The 14,319-nt window shown below is 53.6% G+C and overlaps 1 protein-coding gene across 1 annotated transcript; it reads right to left on the bottom strand.

Annotated features, from left to right (window-relative positions):
• Window positions 1-863: 863 nt before the first annotated feature.
• On the bottom strand, window positions 864-4,450 carry B0H64DRAFT_416915 (HET domain protein; the record flags this gene model as incomplete). Its single annotated transcript, XM_062805203.1, has 4 exons — window positions 864-938; window positions 972-2,488; window positions 2,555-3,093; window positions 4,440-4,450. 4 exons carry the CDS (start codon window positions 4,448-4,450, stop codon window positions 864-866), a joined length of 2,142 nt encoding a protein of 713 aa, XP_062658612.1.
• Window positions 4,451-14,319: the final 9,869 nt, after the last annotated feature.

Here is a 14,319-nt window from a genome sequence, read left to right as displayed (position 1 = left end):
ACCCAGCGTCCCAGCAAAGTTGAACGAGGGCGCCTAATGCTATTGGCTGTTTTGATGTTGGGGTTCAACAGATGGCCCATGGGTTTCAGTCCTTCGTTGAATGCGAGTGATGTTCTTCCTCTTCGGTTTTATCGTTACATGTCCACGACTGTTCGCAACGTTGCTAGGAGCTAAACGTCAGGGCTTTGCAAATCATCACTCTTCCTATTGTTTCGACGGAATATCTCACTCTTGCGCGCATGGCTCCGGCTCACCCTTCAATGGGGTGAGCCGGGATGAGCACTCGCCGCTGTGTGATGGCACCTTTCGCAGCATCCCGTCCTCCCCCATCCATCTTCCACACCATAACCTATACAGTCTAGTCTATACTCGTGCCCCAAGCACCCGCGGGGAAAGGCTCACATCACCGCCATCAAAGGGCCTAAGTATTCAAAGGCGTGTAACTCTGGATCTTCGCAAGGAGGAAGCGGTAACGGATGTTCCTTCTCGGCTCTTCCGCCTGCCGAGTAGGGCGCAAGGCTGCTCAGTAACCGCGCCCACCCCCACAGGTTACGAGGAGTGAAAACTCGTTTCCGTTAGTGATGGCTTGGGCCCAAGCAGTAATCAGATCCCTTACCACTTTTCCCAACACTCTGCCTATCATGTTTAGGTTAATCTAGCCAAGGTTTATCGATGGCATTCCACCGTCTTCTAGTGAACACACAACACCGCTAATAGGAGCAGAAATAACATCTCCCCTGGTCCATGGCGGTTTCAACACATTGAAGCTTCGTTTCAAGCAGTATGGCATTGGCCCGTACCCCCGCTACGCAGCTATGATAGTCTCACCTCGATAAGATCGACTCAAATTGAACCCCCGAGGCTTATAAAATTGTAACCGTGCGTCGGGGGACCCCCAGAAATGTCTCCTTTACCGCACTGCCCATAACCCCGTCGTCCTGTCGGTACGAGTTCCGCCACAAGCAACCTACTCCCACTCGGCTGAATTCACTCTTGACTTCATTCACAGGTTCCAGAAGAAGCACTCGGTGAGCGAGATTCCGTGGACACTCCGGCCCTGGTCGTTGGAGGCCCTGATACACCTCGAGACACCAAATGTGGGGACCCACGGGATTGACCACATCCAAGTGACAATATCCCAGAATCTCTGGTCTAGAGAGTGTTTCCTCTTGTCCATTTTCAGATGTTCGCAGCTCCGAAGACTCAGAGGAGGACTCGTCGATCTCGTGCAGGTACACGAGGTTGGCGCTCCTGACGACCTTTGCCTTCTTTAGGCGCCCATGGACCTCTAGGGCCGCCCCTGAGATCGGAGAAGTCATCGGGCGCCCAGCCCAGTCAACCCCCACCGAGATGACTTTCAACTGGCCCTCTGGCAGGATACTAATCAATGAGCCTCCCCAGGAGACCCGGCCGCTAACCGAGGTCCACGACCAAGAAGGCACCACGCCCGAGAAAGAGACTCGCTCTCCAGGCTCGTGGGCACGCCAGAGGAGCCCGTCCAGAATGTCTCCGTGCCAGAGACCCACGAGTGGCGCGTCGTCGACGTGGTCCTCGAAGACCTCCACAATACCCGCCAGCGCCGGGAGCTTGTCCTTCTCGAAAGTGAACTTCCGGCCGGAGTAGTCTTCCATCATCTTGTACCAAAAAACGTAACTCGGTTTGCCGCTGCCCAGTTGCGCAAGACAGGCCCAGACATTCCAGTCGCCCGTGTTTGGGGTGGCCTCGGAGACGACCCGCAGGCCGTCCTCGGACTCGTGCCTGCTGGTGCACTTCCACAGCAGCTGGTCGTTGTCAAAACAGACCATGCGCCTGGATAGGGCGGCTTCCTGGAAGGCCCAGCCTCGGGTGTTGAGCGCGGCGTCTCCGCCGTTTAGGTTTAGGTTGTCCTGGAAACGGACGAGGGCTTTGTCGTCGCCTTCTAGAGGTATCGGAAAGGCTCTGCTGTAGCGGGGACAGCAACCCTCGGACGGGTCTGCGGCCTCGGTGGCCGCAAAGGTGAGTGTCGCGTTGGAGTAGACGGCGGCCATCCGCGCCGCCTCGGCTTCCCAGTCGTCGTTGTCATCCTGTATGATGCAGAGGGAGTCTATCCAGAGATATTGGAAGCCGAGGTACCACGCCTTTACCACGACGTCTCTATAAGACAATGGCAGAGCTTCAAACACGATTGCTTGTTTGTGCTGTTCGATATTCGACTTTATCGTCCTCAGAGGGCCTGACTTTCCCCAACAGTGGCTTAGGGCGATGTATGGTGCACTCTCGCCGTCCGGCTCGTGCAGCTGGATGGTGAAGGGTATAGTTGCGTTCTGCGGGGTGATCCTGAGCACGCGGGTGGGGAGTGGTCGGCTACCTTGACTTGCCAGTTGATTGCAAGTGGTGTGTTTGGATTGGCATTCGCGCAGCCAGTCTTTGATTACGTTGAGCCGCGCACTTGCTTCGTGCTGCTCAGAGGAGTAGTAGGCCTCCCATATCAGGCGACGGCTCAAAGTTCCTATTTCGTACATTACAGTGTAAGTCAATGGTTCTCTCATCCGAGGAATAGGAAAGGGAGTCGTACCTAGTTTGTTACTCGTAGTCCACACAATTGGCGTCCCTCGAACCTCCTTGGACGAGTGGCCACCCAGAGTCGCCACTATAAGGGAATACTTGTCAAACTTCTTGTTCTGGGCCCAGATACGCGTATCCGGACTCGACAGATCTGCCAGCCCAGCCTCATATTGTGCTTTCCAAGCCGGATTTGCACGTCCGATGCTAACGTTAATCAACCTACAGAGCACACAGCGGTCCCAGTTCCGGATCAGCAACCCCATGCACGGCTGGTGCGTGGTATACTCGGGTGCGTCCGGGAGCAAGAGCAGTTGGCAGTAGATGCAAAGGCCGTCTTCTCTGTCTTGGGTGATGGACCGTTCCGACGGCGCGGTGAGACGGACCTCTTGGACCTGCATAAAGGATTCGCGGGGTCCGATTGGTAGGCCGAAATTGAATACGTCCTCTGGCGGCCTGTCCGAGAACAGGAAAAAGCTGCCGTCGGGATTGACCAACACGTCTTCGTATATTCTGGTTTCTTCCTGAGTTCCGTCGTGGTTTTGGGATTGCCTGACTGTCACGAACAGCCAACGAGGGGCGTGCTGGAGACATGCCACCACGGGGCGCGGGCCGCCCCGAGCCAATCACCGGCGGCCAGCTGGGTGCTCTGCTCTTGGCACGACAGAGCACGCTACGCTCTGGGTGCTCTGGCACAGAGCAGGGAGAGCACGACGCTCTGGGTGCTCTGGCACGGAGCATACAGAGCAAGGTACGGAGATACCTCAAGACTTAGATAGTATATAGTCACTCGTTCTGGAGAGCTCTGGGAGTTCTCCAGTTAGCAATCACAACTACAGTTCGCTACAAGCTCGAGAGCCTACTGTTGAGACAAGTCTTTGTTGTGCACCCTTTGGCTGCACCGAACCTAAGCACCCTTGAGAGAATACCTTCGACCGATACTGAACCCTAACAGGACGGGTCCAGAGACAGGTTCGTCACACGTTGCTAACTCCCTTTGATCTGTTACAGTTCAGGCTCGAAGGTAAAACGACATGGCAACTCAACCGACGCCGGGCCAGATCACGGCCGCGCTTCAGAGAGTCACCGAACGACTCGATGAAACTGAAGAAGAGCTTGCGAAGACCAAGGCCAGCAACGCGGCATTGGCAGCCCGACTTGCGGCGACCGAGGTCCACACCAAGGACCCGGCCAAGACGAAGGTCAAATTGGAGCAACCCGAGAAGTACGGGGGCGATCAGGAAGCCTTGCCAGGTTGGATCACGGCGATGCGGAACTACCTCGACCACAACTCGCACCAATTCGCCACCGAGGAATCCAAGACCAGATACGCCGCCACCCGACTCAAGGACAAGGCACTCAAGTGGTTCACGGGAACACTGAGTGATTTCCTCGGCGGAGCAATCCACAAACCCTTCACCAAAAAGGTCTTCGAGAACTACTCCGAGTTCGAGAGTGAGATTCAGAAGGTGTTCGGTGACAAGGACGAGAAGTTGCACGCCCAGGAACGGCTAGGACGGCTGAAGCAGACTAGGTCAGCCACCGCCTACGCCACGATTTTCCGACAAGACTCCATGAAGGCAGAGATAGACGACGAGGGGCTGATGCACCTGTTCTACGGAGGACTGAAGGAGGAGGTCAAGGACGAGCTCTACAAGGAGAGCCGACCTGACACGCTCGACGAGTACATCGCCATGGCTGTCAAGATTGACGACCGACAGTTCGCCCGCAAACAACAGAAGAAGGGCAGCGAGACTCAGCGATCCGCAGGCTACCACAAGCCCAACGACAAAAAGAAACGCCAGCACCAGAGCACGGCGTACGGCACGCACTCGGGACCCATGGACGTCAGCGCTGCCCAGGCACAGTGGGCAGGAAAGAGAGATGGTGCCAAGGACAAATCAGGCATCACCTGTTACAACTGCGGGAGGAAGGGTCACTTCAAACGTGACTGCCGCAGCAAGAAAGAGTGGAGACCGGTTCCAGGGAAGGAAGCCGCCACCATCGACCAAGACACGGTCGGAAGAAGAACCCGATTTCTGGAGGTCGCAGCCGCCAGCTACACGCAGGACGACCTCGAAATCGACATTGACCGAGTCATCGAGCAGGACGATGAACTCACCGACTCGGATCAAGAAGACTTGATGAGCAGCAACCACCAGGAGGGAAACGACACCGCCCACCATGCTTTCATCGAAACGGATGACGAGGGAGAACTGGCTCCCCCGCGGTACATCCGACAAGTCGCTGAGGACTGGGGCATCACCCTGGTTCAGCAAGAGGACGGGCAATGGCGAACCCACGAGGGTGAAGGAGGAGTCAGCCCGAACCTCATTTTTCTGCAACAGAAGGTCCTAAGCCAACGGCAAAGGATCGAGGAGTTGTCAAGAGAGAAAGAAGAACTCGAGCAACTTCTCCAAAGAAGGAACGACCAGTACGGACAACTTTGCGCGGAACTCGATTTCGCCAGAGAACGAGTCCAAGAGATCACCAAGGCCAACAACAGGGCCGGGGATCACGTCGAAAAGACATTAAGAGAGGCACAGGCCTTGCAGGACGACATCCGCCAGGCACTTCCGCACCACACACCGTGGGATGGACCCACCGAAGAGGCGGAAGGATACGAAAACGGAGTACGATACCCCGAGCAACTTTTCGACTACGCACAGGAACAGAATGCGGCGAAAGGAAGAAAACAGCAGAGCTGGGAAGAATACTGGACGCGACATCAGCACATCGTGCGCGCCGGACGACAAACCTCCGACCTTGAATGGTGGGGTTTTCGGGGCGAGAACAACACGGAGGGATTCCAGTTGTTACCAGAAGACCACGAGCGGGTGGACCCACGAAAAGAAAGTCACATCTACCTGCCCTGGTTCCAGTGCATCGCGCACGAATGTCGGTACCACTTCCAGGACAAATTTCGCAACAGTTTCTGGCCCACAAGAGAAGAAAAGGGAATGCAACCCCTGCCCATCAGATGGGTATACGACAGCGGCGACGCTCCCGCAAGCATGTTGTGGGACACCCAACGCACTCACGAGGGCAGGCTAAGGGTCAAGCCCAAGGCAGCCTGGCCCCGACGCTGTATGACAGGCGTAGGAGTCGACGAATGCCGAAGTGCAGACTGCCTATCACACGCCGACGAGAAAATCTGGGGATACATGGAACAGCAATCCCAGAGGAAGCCACACCAGAGGACGAGAGCGTCCCGAAGGAACGAGAGGCGCCCAGTTGAGGCATGGGCGGCCCAATGGCTCCAAGAACACCAGACGATTGACGCCGCAAGCCAAGGTGCGGACAGGGACGCCTTGAAACACCACGAGAGCTTGGGAAACGGCTCAGGGCCCTCCGAGGGGCCCGGAAACCGCTAACTCCACAGCAACGGAGACAGGCTGCGCAGTACAGGAAGAACTGGCGCAAGCAGAAGCCTTACAACGACCTCCCAGCAGACGAACACGAAGTAGCTGCTGTACGAAGCACCAAGCCAGACAACAGGCTCTGGATCACAGCGCGATGGGGGAAGATCGAAGCCCTCGCGTTAGTGGATGGAGGAGCGCAGATGGATCTCATCTCGCCCGCATTTGTGAATCAACTCAGAATCCCATGGAGGATCAAGAAGCAACCACACGTCGTCAAGGGACCATTCGACACACAATGGGTACGACGAGAGACAGAACCACTCGACATTGAGGTGGAAGGAAAAACCACCCAAGTGGTGTTCGACATCGTAAACATGGGGCCGAAGAAAGACATGATTCTCGGGCGCCCATGGCATGAGGAATACGACCCAGACATCAGTTGGAAGGGAGATGGCCATCTGCGACCGCGGGAACAGCGGGAGCATCCGACCAACTCGATGGGAGAACGCGCAGAACAGGAGCCACGGGAGAGCAGCGGGTCAGAACGAACCCCCTCTACGGGCCCACCGCAGGAAGCAGCCAGTGCAGAACCACGCACTCTGGAGTCCGGAAGAAGCGGCACACGACGAAAGAAGCAGACACGGGAGGAACGAACCATCGCCGTCGTCTCAGTCGACGAGCACGGAATGCTCAAACACGAACAATGGGTCAATCAGCTCGAAGCGGCAAGCATCGAGCTGGCAGCAGAAGAAGTCAGGGAACTCGAAGCAGCAAGCATCGAGCCTGGGAACAACAAGTTCGCGTACTACGAGGGTACAGCGAAGAACGCAAAGACGGGGCAGATCCCAGACGACTACAAGGGGCACCCGGCGTTCACGGCAAAACATCTTGCAGGGCTACCAGACCACGGACCTTGGGATCACGAGATCAAACTCAAGGAAGGAGCCCAGTTGAAGTTTTTCAAGGTGTACCACACCAACGAGAAGCAAGATGCAGAGTTGAGGAGCTATCTCGAAAAGAACCTCGAGGTAGGACACATCAGACCATCGACATCTCCAGCGGGCTACCCAGTCCTCTTCGTTCCAAAGAAGGATGGGAAACTCAGGATGTGTGTGGACTACCGACAGTTGAACGGCGAAACGGTGAAGAACCGCTACCCACTGCCACTGATCTCAAGGCTTCGAGACCAGCTGTCAGGGGCACAATACTTCACGCGTCTCGACCTTCCGACAGCGTACGCCCACATCCGCATCAAGGAAGGAGACGAATGGAAGACGGCTTTTCGGACACCCTACGGACACTACGAGTACCTCGTCATGCCGTTTGGGTTGACCAACGCACCAGCGACGTTTCAAGCCGCTATCGACCACGCAATTCGACATTGCCTCGATAAATTCGCAGTCTGTTACTTGGATGACATTCTCATCTACTCCAAGACACTCGAAGAACACAAGAGACACGTGCGGCAGGTGCTGGACGCACTGCACGAGCACAAATTGTCAGTCAACAAGGACAAGAGCGAGTTTCATGTCGAGAAAACAGTGTTTCTGGGTTACGAAATCTCCCCGGGATGGGTCAAGATCGAACCCGAGAAACTGGAAGCTGTCAAGACGTGGCCGACACCGACGAACGCCACGGAGGTCAGAGGATTTATCGGATTCGCCAACTTCGTCAGAATGTTCATCAAGAATTTTGGCGACTTCGCGAGACCTCTGCACGAACTTACCAAAAAGGATGCCACATTCCAGTGGAAGCAGGAGCACGAGCAGGCTTTCCACCGGATCCGCGATGCGATCATCGCCGACCCGGTGCTCATGCTGCCTGATCCAAGCACACCTTTCGAAGTCGAGGCTGATGCTTCGGACTTCGCGATCGGAGGACAACTTGGTCAGAGGGACAAGGACGGCAAGCTTCATCCAGTTGCGTTCTTCTCCAAGAAACTCGAAGGGCCAAGGCTTAACTACCCGATCCACGACAAGGAGCTTCTCGCAATCATTGAAGCATTCCAGGAATGGAGACCATACCTCAGCGGCACGACACACGAAGTCCAGGTGTACACGGACCACAAGAACTTACGGTACTTCACCACCACCAAGGTGCTGAACGGACGACAGACTCGGTGGGCAGAATTTCTGTCCGAATTCAACTTCACGATCCACTACAAGAAAGGCTCAGAAAACGCACGAGCGGATGCCTTGAGTAGGAGAGCGGATCACCACGACAACACGTCTGAAGCCTCACCACCATTGCTACATCAACAGACAGACGGATCGCTACGGCACGCTTCCCAACCGACTGAAGACTACGAGATCGCAGCACTTCAGCAGCAGTCGGAAGATCCCGAAGCCAGGCCTCTGCAGCCGTTTGTAGAATGTTGTGCGACCTTCAGAGAACAAAGATTGGAACAAGACTTCCAAGGAATCATCGCGGACGACGAACGCGATGCATGGCAAGAAGAGCCAGAATCCAAGATCGCGGGATTGCGACTTGAAGGAACGAGACTCTGGTACCACGACAAGGCCTATGTCAGGCTGGGTGACCAAAAGGAGCTCATTCGAAAGATCCACGAGTCGAGACTCGGAGGACACATGGGAATCAGCAAGACAATTGCGAAAGTCAAGCAGAACTACGACTTCCCAGGAATCAAGCAGACGGCAGAAGAGGTCCGGGCGGAATGCGACCTCTGCAAGCGGAGCAAGCCAGGACGACACAAGCCGTACGGGCTACTACAGCCATTGCCAGTCGCAGAACGACCATGGAGCTCGGTGACGATGGACTTTATCACCAAGCTGCCGATATCCAAGGACTCAGTAACGGGAGTGGAATACGACAGCATCCTCACGATGGTGGACAGACTCACCAAGTGGAGTTACTTCCTCCCTTACAAGGAAACATGGTCAGCAGAACAACTCGCAGACGTGATCTATCGCAACATAACCTCGGTCCACGGATGGCCAGAGGAATGGATCACGGACAGAGACACCAAGTTCGCATCAAAGTTTTGGCAGGCTCTGATGACGAGACTGGGTACGAAAAGTAAGCTCTCAACCGCTTACCACCCACAGACGGACGGACAGACGGAACGACTCAACCAGGTTGTCGAACAATACCTACGGTTGTACGTCAATTTCCAGCAGGATGACTGGGTCGAGCTGTTGCCAACGGCACAACTCGCCTACAACACCACCGTCACGGAGACCACGAAGGTCACACCATTCTTCGCGAATTACGGCTACGAAGCAGATTTGCGACAAGGGCCCGAGGTTTCGGTGCCCAGAGCGGCAGTCAAAGCCGACAAAATGAGCTCGCTGCACGCGATGCTCAAGGAAGAACTCGAATTCGTACGAACACGGATGAAGAAGTTCTACGACAGAAACAGGCTCGAGGGACCTCGCCTAGAAGAGGGGGGCAAAGTTTACCTCATTTCTCGAAATCTTCGCACGAAGCGACCAAGCAGGAAGCTCGACTTTCGCAAAGTCGGACCGTTCAAGATCGACAAAAAGATTTCGGAGAACAATTACGCTCTCGCGTTGCCCTCGACAATGCGACTACGGACCAACGTTTTCCACATCTCACTTCTAGAACCAGCGCCGGAGAACGCGCGACTCGACAAGGACGCCGAGGCGGAGGACGAAGAAAAAGAATGGGACGTTGAGGAAGTCCTAGACTCACGCATCACGAAAGGACAGTTGGAGTATTTGGTTAAATGGCTGGATTTTGGCCCAGAAGACAATTCATGGCAACCAGCTACGAATCTCAACTGCCCCGAGAAACTTCAGGAGTTCCACCAGAGGAACCCGGATCGACCAAAGGAAACCCCACGGACAAGTCAAACCCGGCGAGGAAATCGTCGGATGAGGCGCTAGGAAAAGAGTCGACAGGAAGGGCGGACCCTTGCGGCCAGGAGGGCACCAGGGAAGTGCCGTCAGGGGACAGGACGGGAACCGAGGAGGCCACCGCCCGGGATGACTCAGCGTCCCGTCGCTCTTTCTCCTCCTCCTCGTCCAGAAGCTCCGACTCGCGACGGAACGCCTCCAAGGCCTCTTCCTCAAGGGCGCGGGACTGTCGCTCCAAGCGGAGGAGCTTGCTCAGGGTCGCTTGGCGCTCACTGTCCAGTTGACGTTTCCGTTCGATGAAGACACGCACTACCATGTTAGAAGACACTTGACGAGGCAAGGGGGGACTCACGATCTGCCCCGTGAACGTCACAACGAGTGCGGTTCGCAGCAAGACACGGGCGACACTTGGAAGCGTTGTCCGCCGCGGTGCAGGTTAATTTCTTTTTACGGCAGTACGAGCAAGTAGACATGACGGAGCCAAATGCGTCGGCACAGGCGACCTGATCATGACGGCGGTCAGTACTGTTGCGCTTGCGAACGCGCGACATGACGAAAAGAAGGTGAAGGAGAAGACTCACCACGGACAGAGTAGGAAATTGTTGGATCTATTTCGGGGACGGAAAGAAGCGCGTGGTCTTCGGGACGAAGACCAACAGGGAGGGGCATCGTGTCACGAACAGCCAACGAGGGGCGTGCTGGAGACATGCCACCACGGGGCGCGGGCCGCCCCGAGCCAATCACCGGCGGCCAGCTGGGTGCTCTGCTCTTGGCACGACAGAGCACGCTACGCTCTGGGTGCTCTGGCACAGAGCAGGGAGAGCACGACGCTCTGGGTGCTCTGGCACGGAGCATACAGAGCAAGGTACGGAGATACCTCAAGACTTAGATAGTATATAGTCACTCGTTCTGGAGAGCTCTGGGAGTTCTCCAGTTAGCAATCACAACTACAGTTCGCTACAAGCTCGAGAGCCTACTGTTGAGACAAGTCTTTGTTGTGCACCCTTTGGCTGCACCGAACCTAAGCACCCTTGAGAGAATACCTTCGACCGATACTGAACCCTAACAGGACGGGTCCAGAGACAGGTTCGTCACACTGACGATCACACGCGTTCTTCCCGGGCCCCGGAGGGACGTTGGGCCATTTGAAATGGTGTTTCTGGTTCGAGATTGGGACATGATGCGTTTTGGGACGGGTAGGTACGAAATGATGCTGATTAAGGAGGTATGGGAGAAGCGAGGATATACAGAGTACAAGTACATGGTCCCATGCTCCACTCCCCGCGGAGGACGAAGGCTTCCACTACACTGCCACACCAAATCCTTCGCTCAGCAGCAAATGGTGTACCTCGCGGAAGGAAAAGTAGGTACCATAAACTCTACCCACAGATAGCTAGAAACTACGAAAGAAGGTATTAATCTGGGCTCTACACTAGTAGAAGATATCGAGAAGGAAGTAAAACTAGATATACTCTCTCTCATAGATAAAGATATCTAGCCTAGCCTAGAGAGGAATAGAGTACCTAGGCCCGGGAATTACCCACCCACGGGTACCCATAGGTCCGCCAAGCTTTATTTGGGTTCTACCTACCCGACCCGAATGGAAAACGGGTTTGGGTAGGTTGGATCCAGAATGAATGGGTTTTGGGTGGGTTGGACCTAAATGACTTTGGGTTGTAGGTGGGTTGGACCTAAAAGTGATTTTAATATTTATTAATATCAATTATAGGAATAAGAAGACTAGGTATAACTTAGTTTTATTTATAATATTAATTTAATTATAATATTAGTAAGTCTCTTTATATTATATATAATTATTTATATAATTATATTAACTTAGAAATAGAAAGTATAAAATAATATTAAAGGTTAATTTAGTATATATAAATTATATTATAATCTAATTACCCTCCTCTATAGCTACTAGCTATTATATATAGTAATTAATTTAATATATACTCTTATTATATAGTAGATAGCCTATATAAAATAGATATCCTTATTTTAAATAGTAACCTACTTACTATAGATATATATAAGGTTTATTACTAGATACTATTAGTAGGTAATTATATAAATAATTATATTAATATACCTATAAATAGATTAATAAGGTATACCTCTACTACCTCCTATAGTATATAGATAGCTGTTAACTAGAAGTATAAACTAGTTTTAAAGTCTATATTAACTTTATAAACAACCCTTTCGAATAGCCTATAGGGTATCAATAGGTTATAAGTCTTCTAGTATTATCGAATTTCTTATAGTATAGCAGCTAAAATTATTAATATTAGAGGTTTATTAAGAGATTAAAATAATTATAACTTACTCTTTAGAGATATCCTTCTTCTAGTAGGAGGATTAGCTGTAGTTATAGCTATAGAAGTATTGTGACGAACCTGTCTCTGGACCCGTCCTGTTAGGGTTCAGTATCGGTCGAAGGTATTCTCTCAAGGGTGCTTAGGTTCGGTGCAGCCAAAGGGTGCACAACAAAGACTTGTCTCAACAGTAGGCTCTCGAGCTTGTAGCGAACTGTAGTTGTGATTGCTAACTGGAGAACTCCCAGAGCTCTCCAGAACGAGTGACTATATACTATCTAGGTCCGTAGGTACCTTCGTACCTATGCCTCCTGGATCGTCTTATCCTCAAGACGATCCATCCTGGATCGTCTTATCTATTCCACGATCCCATGGATCGTGAATTCTCCCACACGATCCGCTTCTTATTGGCTGACGCTCCCATCCTTGACGATTGGCTCGGGGCGTCCCGCGCCCCGCTTCCGTGCGTCTGGCACAGTGATCATGACACGATGCCCCTCCTCCGTGCCTTTCGACCCGAAAGGCCCCAACAACCTTTCTGCTTAAGTAGCGCCAGTCAGCCCATCCCTGATGTGCGTGGTTCCCCTGTCCTTCTTTCTGTCCTCGCCTTACTGCCGCGATGATGCTGACAAGATGTCGAAACCGCGTAAGCAAAACGAAACCCAAACCCTCTACGCCTCATCCCAAAACTATTAAACGTGACGAGTTGCTAGCGCGTATCTTGCGCCTAGGAGTCATTATGCACAAGCCTTGTTCTCGGTGCGAGGAGTTCGGTATGAGTGCAAGGTGTCCTCCGACGATTCTTTTTCTTGTTACGAATGCACTCGTCGACACGAACCGTTTTGTGATGCCTTGGGTGTAACAGCCCAAATGTTTCAGGTATCGTGGCTCAACATGATCAAGTGAGTCGGATCTGGAGCAGGCGGAGGCTCTGGCGGAGGCAGCCAACGCCAAAGTGCGTCGTCTCCGAAATCTGAAAAGAACGTGGCTGGTGAAGATGCAGCGCGCCATTGCTCGGGGGCTCGATTCCATCGAGGAGCTGGAGAAACTGGAGCGCAGGAGGCGGAGGAGGCGGCGGCAAAAGCAGCTGCCGGTCCCCCGTCGGCAGACCCTTCTTCCGTCGGGCTCCCTCACGACCCTGCGTGGCTTTCAAGGTTCGTTTTTCTTGTTCCCCCCCGTTGTTGGTTGCTGACGATTGACTTAGTTCCTCTGGCGACCCTTCCTCCGGGTTCGATTGGTCCTTGGGTGACCCTCTTGCTGGGGTCGACCTGTCCGTGGGGTTCCCGTTGGTCGATCCGGGTTCCTCTGGTGGAACTCCTGAAGTTTCTCGGGGCAGTTGAGATTGGTAGCTGGTTGCCATGAATTGTCTTCTGGGCCGAAGTCCAGCCATTTGACCAAATACTCCAACCGTCCTTTCGTGATGCGTGAATCTAGGACTTCCTCAACGTCCCACTCTTCCTCTTCGTCTTCTGCCTCGGCGTCCTTGTCGAGTCGTGCGCCCTTGGGCGCTGGTTCCAGAAGTGAGATGTGGAAAACGTTGGTCCGTAGTCGCATTGTCGAGGGTAACGCGAGAGCGTAATTGTTCTCCGAAATCTTTTTGTCGATCTTGAACGGTCCGACTTTGCGAAAGTCGAGCTTCCTGCTTGGTCGCTTCGTGCGAAGATTTCGAGAAATGAGGTAGACTTTGCCCCCCTCCTCTAGGCGAGGTCCCTCGAGCCTGTTTCTGTCGTAGAACTTCTTCATCCGTGTTCGTACGAATTCGAGTTCTTCCTTGAGCATCGCGTGCAGCGAGCTCATTTTGTCGGCTTTGACTGCCGCTCTGGGCACCGAAACTTCGGGCCCTTGTCGCAAATCTGCTTCGTAGCCGAAATTCGCGAAGAATGGTGTGACCCTGGTGGTCTCCGTGACGGTGGTGTTGTAGGCGAGTTGCGCTGTCGGCAGCAGCTCGACCCAGTCATCCTGCTGGAAATTGACGTACAACCGTAGGTATTGTTCGACGACCTGGTTGAGTCGTTCCGTCTGTCCGTCCGTCTGTGGGTGGTAAGCGGTTGAGAGCTTACTTTTCGTACCCAGTCTCGTCATCAGAGCCTGCCAAAACTTTGATGCGAACTTGGTGTCTCTGTCCGTGATCCATTCCTCCGGCCAGCCGTGGACCGAGGTGATGTTGCGGTAGATCACGTCTGCGAGTTGTTCTGCTGACCATGTCTCCTTGTAAGGGAGGAAGTAACTCCACTTGGTGAGTCTGTCCACCATCGTGAG

This window comes from Chaetomium fimeti (assembly GCF_033439085.1).
Source record: "Chaetomium fimeti strain CBS 168.71 chromosome Unknown B0H64scaffold_4, whole genome shotgun sequence".
In the NCBI taxonomy this organism is placed as follows: domain Eukaryota; kingdom Fungi; phylum Ascomycota; class Sordariomycetes; order Sordariales; family Chaetomiaceae; genus Chaetomium; species Chaetomium fimeti.
This window is presented reverse-complemented; position numbering and strand designations above follow the sequence as displayed.